The 12334-nt window shown below is 64.1% G+C and overlaps 1 protein-coding gene across 5 annotated transcripts in view; it reads left to right on the forward strand.

The window, feature by feature from the left end:
• Nucleotides 1-12334, forward strand: part of Plch2 (phospholipase C eta 2) — a 34747-nt gene that overhangs the window by 13535 nt on the left and 8878 nt on the right. For 4 of the 5 annotated variants that reach the window (XM_078025055.1, XM_078025054.1, XM_078025051.1 and 1 more), the window contains 9 exons: nucleotides 2299-2469; nucleotides 4381-4474; nucleotides 4647-4850; nucleotides 5015-5135; nucleotides 6613-6784; nucleotides 7067-7174; nucleotides 8399-8557; nucleotides 11783-11875; nucleotides 12210-12292. In XM_078025055.1, the coding sequence (XP_077881181.1) occupies nucleotides 2299-2469; nucleotides 4381-4474; nucleotides 4647-4850; nucleotides 5015-5135; nucleotides 6613-6784; nucleotides 7067-7174; nucleotides 8399-8557; nucleotides 11783-11875; nucleotides 12210-12292 (1205 nt within the window). The remainder of the gene's footprint in view (nucleotides 1-2298; nucleotides 2470-4380; nucleotides 4475-4646; nucleotides 4851-5014; nucleotides 5136-6612; nucleotides 6785-7066; nucleotides 7175-8398; nucleotides 8558-11782; nucleotides 11876-12209; nucleotides 12293-12334) is intronic. The other variant, XM_078025053.1, reaches the window with a different exon arrangement.

Here is a 12334-nt window from a genome sequence, read left to right on the forward strand (position 1 = left end):
CCAGCCCACCCATGCAGCAGACCTCTGCTGGTGCTGGAGCCACAGGAAGGGAGCGTGGCTCCAGCCAGGCTCAGGTCACTCTGATAATTAGCATCAATTTGTTTGTAAGAAAAAAATCTTGGTATTATTTCCAGCTGCCTGGAACTGCCCAGTCAGAGTGGAGATTGATCAGACTCCAACATAATTTCATTAAACCCAGGAACGCTGGAATGTGGGGTGACCAGCGCCCACCCTGTGCCCGGCCGCCCAGAGCACCCTTGGCCTGCAGAGACCTGGCTCAGCAGAGGGCTGGGGGAGCGCATCAGCCCTGTGGCCGGCAGCAGCACTGCCCAGGGTGGCCATGTTGCTGGGCGTGGGGTCAGGCCCCCTTTTTCTTGGGGGGTTGAGACCTTAAGAGCATTTCACTCACTGCCGAAGGACAGAGCTCTGTGCTCACTGGAGACTGGCAGATGTCCCGCCTGGACTTGAGGCCATGCTGCTCAGCCCAGTGGGCAGTGAGTGATGCTCGCCCTGGGATGCGGCTGCTCGACAGTGGGTGACCAGCCCAGCCCCTCTCTCGGAAAGGCACCTCTGGCCTGTAGTGGGCATGGTCCGGTGGTCCCGGGTGAAGCCGTTAGCTCTCAGACTCAGGGCCGCCCTCCTATCCAGGGTCAGACACACGAGGTCCCGTCTGTGCCTGCCGGGCCTTGGGGCCTGTGGCCTTGGGCTGTCCTGGCCTTGGCCTGGGACACAGCACGGGCGCTGGGGTCCCGCTGCACACCCATGTCTGGGCCAGGTCTCTCACGGAGGAGGGGACTGCTGGGCTGCCGGGCGAGGTCCTGGCACGGAGGGCTCCTGGGGGACCCGGCATCGTCTCCTGGCCACACTCGGCTGAATGGCCACACAGGGAAAGGCCGTCCTGTGGCTGGCAAACCCAGCATGTGCAGCCGTCCGTGGTGATGGGCCTGCCTCCCTTCTGGCCCCACCTGGTCATCGCCTGGGGATGGCGCCTGTGGTCTGGTCCCTCAGGGCCCACATGGGCTCCTCCTGGCCTCCCTGAGTGCCCTGGATGGGCTACTGAGAACCTAGACCCTCTCAGCCCACTGACGGCTCTGGGCAGGGGACCCTGGGCTGAGTGCCTGCCCAGGGAGCCTCAGGTGGCCACAGCTGTGGAGGGGCAGACTCAGTGCACTTCCATCCAGGCTGTCCACTTCACAGAGGACTGGACCTGGACGTTTTGTGCAGGCCCAAGGACTCCGAGCACCTCTGGATGCTGCTGGTCAGGCACCTGTGTGCCCAGGCCTGGGGTGCCAGGGCCCAGGACAGAGCCTGCCTTTGGGCAGATGGTCAGTGGAGGGCCAGGATTGAGGCAGGAGGCTGAGCCGTGTCCTGGGCCCCAGACGTCCTGTGCTGCTGAGCACCTAGGCAGGCACGTGTCCAGCCCAGGGCCACCCCAGCCCAGGCCACAAACACTGCCACTCTGTGAAGTGCAGGGTCCCTCTGGCCAAGCACTCTTTGGTGAGAGGGCTGGTGTGGGTGCCACGCCAGGGCCCCTCACCTCCAGGCCAGGAGTGGGCCTGATCTGGCCACCCACCCCACCCCGGTCACCCAGCCTTTGCAGGGCCCCAATTCCTGGGGAACGAAGGCCTCAATTCACCTCTTCCACTGTGGCCTTTCTGGCCCTCCCAGGGACCCCGTGGACCCTGTGGTGCCTTAGGCCTCCTCTGGGCAGCCCAGCTTTCCACGAGGGGGTGCCCTGGTGCTCCAGTCTGCCCTGGGCTGACCCTCGCAGGGGCAGGCGCTCCCCACGCCTGTGGAGGCAGAGAGGAGGCCGCGGTTGGTCTCACTGGGCTCCCTGGCGGGATTGCTCATGGCAGCCGTGGCGCCTGGGGGAACCCCTCCGGCTTCCTGGGGTTGTCTAGTGCGTCCCTCTGGCTGCCGAAGGCCGAAGTGACCAGCCATTTACCTCTATCCCAGAGACCCGAGTTGGGACGCTGCTACCCCTGGGGCCCTGGCATTTCTGATCGGGGGGCAGCCAGTAGGAACTGTGGGCTGTGGGGCCCAGCCTGGGGTGCAGGTTGGCCCCAGTGTGAGGTGGTGGTGACTCCGGTGTGGGGTGCTGGGGCTGACCAGGGACAGTGGTCAGATCTGTGTCTTCCAGGGTTGGGGGGCTACAGGGAGCCCTGTGAGCTGTGTGCCCAGAGGGTCTCTGGCCGTGCTGCGGGCAGGGGAGGAGGGGAGGCTGGGCTTGCGCCTGGGGCTGGACTGAGGAGGGGGTGGGCCTGCAGGGCCCCCTGAAGGCAGGGGCTTGCCTCGTAGGAAGCGGATACAGATGACTGCCAGGGAACGCTGGGATTCGAGGAGTTCTGTGCTTTCTACAAGATGATGTCCACCCGCCGGGACCTCTACCTCCTCATGCTGACCTACAGTAACCACAAGGACCACCTGGACGCTACCGACCTACAGCGCTTCCTGGAGGTGGAGCAGAAGGTGAGGCCTGGCGGGGCATCACGTGGCCGGCTGTGTGGCTGGCTGCGTGGCCGGGCCTTCAGCTCCGCTCAGCGTCTGGGCCTGGGGACAGCCCAGCAGCTGAGGCCAGCAGATTTGCTTCAGCGTCAATTTTCCAGGGTGCAAACCACAGGGGGGCTGCCAGGTGGGCGGGGCCTCCGTCCAGCTCTGTCCTGACAGAGGACCCTAAGCCTCCAGATGGGGCCCACAGCTGGCCCATGGCACCAGCTTCCTGCCGGGTATCTTGAGGACTAAGTTTGTGGTCCAGCCTTAAGAACTGCCCCTTAGCCACAGTGGTCAGCCACAGAGGCCCGACCGGCTCTGGGCCCATGTCCGCCTGTACACACCTGTGTGTCCAGCAAACACCAGATGCTACCTCTTCATCTTGACCCAGGAAGTCGGTCCACATAAGAGGCCATACCAAGCTGAGTTGTCCCTGGGAACTGCCCCCCTGGGTCAGGTCTCCTGTCCAGGCCATCACTGGGACCAGATACTCCCTGGGTGGCAGGACTGCAGGTCCAGCCCAATGGGGCAGAGTGCCCTGTGGGAGGGACTCAGACAGTGTGGGGCCCTGTGTGCTGGCCCTGGGCACTGTGAGGACCAGCTTCCTGGACCTGCCCTCCTGCCCCCCCATAGGCCCTCTCAGGGAGGAGGGCAGGGCAGGGTCAAGCCTCAGGGCGGCACAGCACCTGGGGACAGCTCAGGCCTCTGCTGTGCTTAGCCTCGTTCTTCCAGTCAGGCTAATGGTGATGGCCACGGGCAGCTGCCCTGGGAGTGTGGCAGTGGGTGGCAGAGCAGCAGGAGGGGACCCCAGGCGGGGCTCGCGAGGGGCCACTATCGGTGCCCCTCCCCTGCCCCTGCATGTCCTCCCCCCTCCTGGGTCAGCCCTAGGGGCTACCCTGGGCCTGTGGTCCCAGTTCCCCTCCCACCTCACGGTTTGCTGGGCTCCGTCCCATGGAGACCACGTGGGACCCCTTTCCCGTCCTCCTGGCAGGACCCTTGGTAGTTGTGTCCAGGAGAGAGAGGCTGGTCCTGGGGCTAGGTCCTACCGTCCTGGGTGGCCTGCTCCCGCCTACCACTGTGGGTGGCATTGGTATGAGGCTGTGGGATGTGACCCTGGACAGCAGGCCCTCTGTCCTGCCCAGATAGGGATGGACAGAACTGACTCTCTCCCTGACCTTAGCTCCAGGCTTCCCAGAACTTTCCCTGCAGCCTGGGGTCCCCTGTCCTCTGGGCAGGTGGTTTGAGCCCTTGGCTTAGCCTCCTCCAACTCTGGGCTTCCCACGGGACATGGCTGGCTCAGAGATCTGACCCCACTTCGCCCACTCCGCACTGTTGCCTGGCTCCTGGGGACTTCCCAGAACCCCCCTGGGCTGTCCCGGCAGGAGAGCTCCCGGTCTTGACTGACGGCACAGGCTCTGGAGGCTGCTCAGCCTCGGTGCTGGGCCTTCCTGAGCCGGGCTGCATGGCTCAGCTTCCCAGGAGGGTCAGTGGGCAGGGATTGGCTGGAGCAGGCCAGGGAAGATGAGCAACCTGTGCCCATGGGCAACCTAGCAGGTGGGGTATGTCCTCCCTCTCCCGTGCTGCCCACGTGGGCCTTGGCTCCACACCAGGCCCCAGGGCACAGCCAAAGACCCCTTCTGGAAGAGACCTATCAGGGAAAGCTCTTCAAAAGTCACGTGTCCCTCTTGTCCTCTGGTCCCTGAGTCCCAGGCAGTGTGACCTGGGTTTGTCTCCAGCCCACACGTGTTGCTCCCACTGTGGTCAGTCCTGATGTGACCAGAGACAGGGGCAAGGGGGGGTGGCGACGGTGGTGGGTGGAAGGGAGAGCTCCGGGGGGCACCCCAGACCAGTGATGGGCTAGCCTGGGCTCTCGCCCCTGCTCTGGCCTAGATGAAGGGTGTGACGCTCGAGAGCTGCCGGGACATCATTGAGCAGTTTGAACCCTGCCCAGAGAACAAGAGCAAGGGGGTGCTGGGTATTGATGGTGAGTGGGCATTGCCCCGAGGCCAGGGCACTTGGGAGGAGGACGGGCACTGGAGGGGTGGCCCGCAGGCCTGGACCATGGCTCTGTGCCCCTTGAGGTGGGGCAGGAGGTGATGAGAGGGGCTGGGAGCAGCGCTGACCCCTCCCCTCCTCCCTGCACTGTGTGACCACAGGTTTCACCAACTACACGCGGAGCCCGGCGGGCGACATCTTCAACCCGGAGCACCACGGAGTTCACCAGGACATGACGCGGCCGCTCAGCCACTACTTCATCACCTCCTCCCACAACACCTACCTCGTGGGCGACCAGCTCATGTCCCAGTCCCGGGTGGACATGTATGCCTGGGTCCTGCAGGCCGGCTGCCGTTGCGTGGAGGGTGAGCCCAGGCCTGCCCTCCCCGGCCAGTCTGGGCCCGGCTGGAGCGTGGCGTCTCCTGTGGGAGGTGGTGGGCAGAGTCTCTGGGCAGGGGCTGGAGTCTAAGGACAGCCCACCCTGCTTGGTGGCTGAGCCCCAGGCCTGACTGGGGTCTACCTGCTGCAGTGGACTGTTGGGACGGGCCTGACGGGGAGCCCATCGTGCACCACGGCTACACTCTGACCTCCAAGATCCTCTTCAGAGATGTCATCGAAACCATCAACAAATACGCCTTCGTGAAGAATGAGTGAGTGGCCATGATGGGGGTCTGGCCCAGCAGTGGACCGGGGGGGGGACTCCAGGGCCAGGGGCTGTAGGAGCCAAGAGGCAGGTCTTGTTTTAGGGTCTGTCTTTGAGGAGAGAGGGCGGGGAAGTGAGTCTGGGGAGAGGGCTGGCTGGTGCATGCAGGGGCCCAGGAGCCCGACAGGCCGAGGCTGTGCAGGCAGGTGTGTCTGCAGCCTGTTCGCACACTTGGGGCACCACCCCCTGGTCTCAGCCATCCACCTGCGGTGGCTGAGGAGCCACACTGTGTCCAAGCTAAATTTGCTGTCGCTCAGCGGTGGCTGCAGAAACTATTGAGGAAAATCCAGTTTAGTTTCTGGAAATAGAAGGCCGCCTCCCTGCCAATGAACTCTCCCCAAGTCCTGGCCAAAGAGGCTCAGGCGAGGAAGGAGCTAATTGAGTGGAGGAGGGAAGCAGGAGCCCAGCTGATTTAGGAAACGGGAATGGCGGGGCCCTCCCAGGAGAGCTGGCCTGCGGTCCATGTCCAGCTGCGGGGCAGGCAGCAGCGAGGAGGCCTCTGACTGCAGCGGGAGTGCTGCAGGGCAGGTGGTTGGACACACAGGGGTCCGGTGTCTTTGCAGGATCCAGGCATCTCTGCAGCACCCTCCCCCAGCATCAGGCTTCTCCCCTGAGGTCCTTGTGTGCCCCTCCGCATCTCACCTTTGCCCATCCCTTGCTCTGGTCTGTGCCCTCTTGGCCTGGGTCACCTACATTTTCTACAAGGTCATGGTCACCTTTTGTAAAATACAAGTAAAATGGCTAAAGGCAAATAGAGCCAAAGGACTTGGCTGGAAAGTTACGCGCTGTCCTCCCGCTCCGTGCTGCGCTGGCAATAGCCCTGGCCAACAGCTGCTGCGTGCCAGGCTGTGTCCCCTCCTTTATGGAGCACGTGAGGGCCTCAGGCCCCATAGCCTCCAGTATCCAGGTCTCGCAGTCTGGCCTCTGTTCTGCCTTGTTTAGCCGATGTTATTTTTAAACGTTGACTTTTTGTTTTCCTGGAGTTTCTAATTGCCTTTATTTATTTATTTTTCTAATTTGGGGAAGAAGCTCCTGCCTTCTTTTTTGTTCCCAAACCTCCAGCTCCTTCTCTGTTAACTCACTGGTTTTTCAAACTTGAGGTGTGTGGCATTTTTTCTTCGGTACCAGGGACCAAACCCAGCAGTGCCTAACCATGGAGTCACATTCCCAGCCACACCCCACTCTCAATTTTTAAAAAACTGTTTTGAGATAGGGTCTGGTTAAGTTGCTGAGGGTCTCATCGGCTGCTGGGGTGGCTTTTCACCCCCCATCCTCCTGGTTGGGCTGTACCTTGAAGCAGCTGGCAGACCCATCTTCCTGGGCTGGGTGAGGACCCTTCCTCCATCAGTGGCAGAGGTGCCCAGGGCCTAGGCCCACCCCTGGTGCTGGCCTCAGAGCCTGCTCCTCTTGCACTGGGGCCACAGGTATCCAGTGATCCTGTCCATCGAGAACCACTGTAGTGTCGTCCAGCAGAAGAAGATGGCCCAGTACCTGACTGACATCCTCGGGGACAAGCTGGACCTGTCATCAGTCAGCAGTGAGGACGCTACCAAGCTTCCTTCTCCGCAGATGCTCAAGGGCAAGATCCTGGTGAAGGTGAGCCGCCTGCCCCGGGGCCACAGCGGGCCTCTCACCTGGGCAGGCTGGGCGTCTCTGCTGCAGGCAGGTGCGGGGGGCCGGCCCGGCCGGGCCTCATTCTCCCCATGGGGCCAGTCCGGTCAGGGATCTCACACCCAGGACGGTTCCCTTCCCACGGCTGCTGCTCCAGGAAGTGCTGGTCAGAGCGGGAGGGCAGCTCCCTGCCCTGGCCGGCTGCTGCTGTGGGTGCAGGTGCTGGTCTGTCTCCCTCAGCGTGGCCCCTGCTCCCTCCGCCCCCAGGGCAAGAAGCTCCCAGCCAACATCAGTGAGGATGCAGAGGCCGGTGAGGTGTCGGACGAGGACAGTGCCGACGAGATTGACGATGACTGCAAGCTCCTGGATGGGGATGTGAGTGGCCGGGGTGGGGGCCCTCTGGTCCTGGCTCTGATGGCGACTTAGGAAGACAGGCAGCCGAGGGGTGGCCACAGGCAGGGGCCGAGCTGCGGTGCCAAGCTGCTCGACTGCAGGGGGCCTCCCACGGGGGCTGGGGGCCCTGGCAGCCTGCCACGCCCCTCCCCATGAGAAACAGAACCCGTGTTCCCAGTGGTGGGCCAGCCCCACGCCTGCTGGGGTCCTGTTTGGGTCCCCACTTCTGAGTTGACTTGAGGTGATATCCACTACCCACCCACAGTCTGCTGGGCTCTTCAGCAGGTGGGTGCCGAGTCCTGCCGAGCTGGACTCTGGGTGGCCAGCGGTCCTGCTCCGCCTCCCCCATGCCCAGAACTGGCCCCACTCCCAAGCAGTGCCAACCCCAGGGCCAAGAGCTCCTGCAAGACGAGGCCGCTGGCCCGGTGGGTCCTGCTGTGGCCCTCCGCAGAGCGCTCTGCACCTCTTTCTGCAGCCGGCCTGGCGGCTTGGCCCGGGAGTTGCAGAGGGAGCTCGGGTCTTTGGGGACCGTGGCTGTGCCAGGGCGGGGGCTCTGTAACTGGCGTCTCTCCTCTTCTGTGCCTGGCTCCAGCTGCGGTTGCTGTGAGGCAGCAGGACTACTTCTCCCCCAGGGGCTGTTGGAGGGAAGATGTTGTGCAGGAGGCTTCCCGGCCTGGGCGGCTAATTGTCATCCGTCCCACCCTGGGCAAGCCTGCGTGTCTGCCTGGCCCCCGGGGTGCACACCACGATGGTGTGTCCACTTAGTGCCCACTCCAGCAGGACTCCCTCGAGGGGTCCAAGGGCATCAGGTCATGCTGGGGGTGCCCTGGTAGGGAAAGGCACCTGGCCAACCTGGAAGCTCCTCTGAATTCCACCCCTTGCCCCCTGTCCACCTCCTCCAGGTTGGTGGAACCTGTGTGGGCTTCTAGATCCTGGGTTGCCCACCAGGTGCCCTGACCCGCTCCCCTGAGGCCCACTGGACGGGGCACCAGGAGCGCCTGCTGCATCCCCAGGGCAGTCTGTACCCTGAGGAATCAGATGGACTTGGGTCCAAGTTCTGCCCACTGCTGTTTGCAGACGGGCCCCAGTCAGACAAATCACAGCCTTTGTGAGCTGGGGACAGTAATGGGGGGTGCTGGGGCTGTCACCTGCTGCTGCTTGCTGGGCTGGGGATGACACCGAGGGGCCGGCCTCTGGCTCTTGCAGGCCTCCACCAATCGGAAGCGTGTGGAAAACATCGCTAAGAGGAAACTGGACTCTCTAATCAAGGAGTCCAAGATCCGGGACTGTGAGGACCCCAACGACTTCACCATCTCCACACTGTCCCCATCTGGGAGACCCAGGCACAAAGCAGAGGCCAAAAAGGTGAGAGCCCTGGTGCCCGCAGGTGCTCCAGCAGCCAGCCTGGGGTCTGGGTGAGGGCCCAGAGCATGAGGTCTAGACACCCACGCACGCGCCTGCACACAGGTACCCCTGTGCACACACCTGCACACCTGACCTGAGCCAGACACACCACCCGTGGGTGCACACACACACCTGATCACAGGTGCACCTGCACACAGCTGCACAGGCCTTGCAGGTGCACACGGCACACCTCTGCACACGGCACACCTCTGCACACATGAATGCTGTGCCCTGAGCTGCTGTGCTTCTCCTTCGTGGGCTCCCAGAGCTGTTGGTCCTAGTGGCTTCCTTTGTGAGGACTCCTGCGCTCCCTCGTCCAGGAGCAGAGAGCTGGGCTTGGGCGGCACTGTTCGTGAGGCTGGGGTCCGTCCTTCTCGCTGCCCCCGCTTGACTCTGAGAGCCACAGTCTGGCCGCTGACAGCTTGTGAGTGGGATTGAGCAGGTGGCCCCTGGGGGACTGTGGCTCCTCTTGGAAGGGAATTTGAGCAATGCCACGTTGGTGAGGGTCCCATGAGTGACGGGGGGCATAGTGGGTCTTGGCAGCTGTCCAAGTGGGCATGGCTCAGCTCTGCCTGAGCGCTCACAGCTGCGTGGGGACGGCCACCAGCGACCACATGGAAGAGGGACGTGTTTTCAGGAGTTGGGGTGCCAGGCAGGGTGTCCGGGATGGGTGGTGAGGTGCCTCTTTGGGGGCAGCAGGCCTCGAGGAACAGGTGATCAGCCAAGCTGCCTGAGCACAGAGGCCATGCACTGCTGGACAGTCCATGGCAGCTGGGCAGCTGGGCCCAGAACTGGGCAGGCCTCTGTGGGGACCTGCAGGCCCTCGGGAGGGGGAAGGGAGGGCATCCCCTGGCTGGGCTGTGCCCCCTGCCAGGACGAGTATTTTTGGAGGTGGGTGTTTGTGTTCCCGCCCATGGCCCAGAGTCCACTGCGCGGGAGAGTCCACGGGAGCCGCGGACGCGCTCTGTGCAGGTGGCTCTCGTGGGTCCCTGCACACAGTCCTGCCTTACGTTTCCTGCCCAGATGTCAAGGCAGCAGAGTGTGGCCCTCGTGAGGCTCTGCACAGCTGGAGGTTGATGTCACCCTCTGCTCTCCTTGACCACAGAGCACCTGGGGCGACATACAGCCCCCCTTGGGCCTGGGTGGCCGCAGTGGTGGGGGCTGTGCTCCGAGAGGACTTCCTGGGGGGGGAGGGGCTCAGGCTGAGCTCCGAGGTGGCAGATGGGGGTCCCACCCTGCAACATCGGCTGCAGGCTCTTCTCTGTCTTGCCATGACACAGGACAGAGGAGCTGAGACCCTCAGGGACAAGCGGGAGGGACATTTGGTGGAGCTAGAAGCAGGGGGACATGGGAGGGCCACAGAGGACTCATTCACCCACCCAGGGAGTTCCAGGGGCCGGGTTGGCAGGCGGAGGGCACCTGTGGGCACTGTCGAGGAGATGGATGGTCCCACCATGAGTCACTTGGACCCTCTCTTCCCTGGCTGGGCGCTGTCCCCTCTGTATGTGAGGATCCTTGGGGACATGAGGCCCTGCTCAGGGGTCCCTGTGAGAGGGCAGGGTAGATACCGGGGGAAGGGGAGAGGACCCCAGCCCTGGTGCTGGACAGTAGCAGGCCTCGCCTTCTGCTGGGGACCGTCCCCAGCTCTAGCAAGGTCCAGCACAGGACCCTCCTCATTGAGGGTGGGCCCCCCAGGCACTGTCTGTAGTGTGGCCCCTCGGAGGGTGGCCGGCTGGGCTGCTTCCTGTGGGGACCTGCGAGGGCCCAGTGTGGGCTGTGGCTAGCTGCCATCGCTCAGGACCACCAGCCGCCTCGCCTGGGCTGTGCAGATTGGGGTCACAGGGGGCTTAGCAGCAGCCGCATTCTGGTGATGCTTGAAAAGGCTTAAAGCACATCAGCCTCAGCCAGCCCCGGCACACCTGGCGCTCAGCCTCCCGCCTCCATCCTTGGAGTAAGGGAGCCGGGGGTGAGTGTCTCCAAGGCACTGGGGACAGATAGCTCTGAGCACCTCTGCTACTGTGGACCTCTGGGCAGGAAGCCCACTGACCGGAAGGCTGGGTCAGTGAGGCCCCTGGCCACTCAGCATCAGGAAGGGCCACCAGACCCAGCCCTACTCCGCAGGAGAGTGAAGGAGGGGGACGGGTGCAGCGAGCGGGGAGCTGGCGGGAGTTTCCAGCAGGACTCAGTGGGTGTGCCTGGCTCGGGGTGTGGGTGTGGGTGGGGACCTGCTGTGCTCTCCGTCCTGTCTGACAGGGTGGCCCCGGGTGGGGTGGTCCAGGCCCAGGCTGCTCTTGGGAGGACAAGGAGTGAAGGGCTCTGCTGTCAGATCCCTAGCAGCTCCCAGCAGCAGCCCTGGAGCATCTGTGAGTGCAGGTGAGCCTGCGTGCAGGGGCGTCTGTGTGTGTGCACGCGTGTGTGCAGGGTGCACACAGAGGCTCTGTACAGGAGCCCTCCCATGTGTGTGCTGCAGGACGCCTGTGGCTTCACTCAGGGGGTCCTCGGAGTGCAGGACCTGCCCCTCCCCACCAAGGTCCCCTGCTGCACCTGGGCACCTCCAGAGCAGAGCTGGGCCAAGTTTGGGGGCACAAAATGGACTGGTGGGAGTGGGAGGTGGGGGCTGCAGCAGCCTCGGGGGCAGAGGCACAGCTCGGGCTTCCGGTGGCGCCAGCGTGGATGAGCTCAGGGACAGCTGCCTGGATCTGAGGGCCGGGGCGAGTGCTCCCAGGACTGAGCTCCGGGGTCCGGGTGGGAAGGCCCGTCCTGTGCTTCTGGGACTCGTGGGCATGGACTCTGGCTTTGGGGAGTGGGCCTGGCGATGCTTGTCTAGCCTGGCACTGCAAGAGGTGGGTCAGGACGGTGGGCTGCGGGGACCTCGAGGAAGGCCTGCGCAGGCGGTCACTGTTGGACCTCCACTGGAGCTGCTTGTCGCGTCGTCGCCCTCTGCTGGACACAGATTCAGAGCCGGGAGCTCGCCCTTCAGACCACACACTGTCGTGACCGGGCCCACGAGTGCAGGCAGCCCTGGGCCTGGGGTCCTCTTCTGCAGCCCCTAGCCTCCCTCAGGCGGGCTCAGCTCTGCCTCTTCCAGGCAGGCTTCCAGAGCTTCAGGGACCTGCCTGGCAGGTGTCGTCCTGGTTCGAGGCCAGGCTCACCCTCTGTCACCCTCTGTCTCTCCCTTGGGGCCAGAGCAAGGCCGAGGAGGACACGGAGTCTGGGGAGGACGCCGGGGCCAGCAGACGCAACAGCCGCCTCCTCATGAGCAGCTTCTCTAAGCGCAAGGTCCAGCGAGGCTCCTGGGCTGGGGTCCCTGTCCGAGCCCACTGTCCTGCCTGCCCAGGTGCTAGCTGTGGCTGGCCTCAGGAGCCCAGGGGCAGGGGCTGGTCTGGGGCAGGTGCCTTGGCCCTTGGGTCACGGCACTCCTCTGGCCCACACTGACTGCTGCCCTGAGAGCCCACTGGAGCCTGGGTGGCCTGGGCACTGCAGACCCTGGGAGAGGCCTGGCAGGTGGGGCTGCCGGGAGCCCAGGGCAGGCCCTCCACGCACCCTCCAGCCTCTGCCCATGGCCCGGCCTGACCCAGGGCTCCACGGGTCATGACTCTGCCCCCCCGCACAGAAAAAGGGCAGCAAACTAAAGAAGGCAGCCAGCGTGGAGGAGGGGGACGAGGACCTGGACTCCCCAGGAAGCCAGAGCCGAGGGTCAGTGCAGTCCTGCGGACCGGACGGCTGCGGGCCCCTCTC

This window comes from Ictidomys tridecemlineatus, chromosome 11 (genome assembly GCF_052094955.1).
Source record: "Ictidomys tridecemlineatus isolate mIctTri1 chromosome 11, mIctTri1.hap1, whole genome shotgun sequence".
In the NCBI taxonomy this organism is placed as follows: Eukaryota; Metazoa; Chordata; class Mammalia; order Rodentia; family Sciuridae; genus Ictidomys; species Ictidomys tridecemlineatus.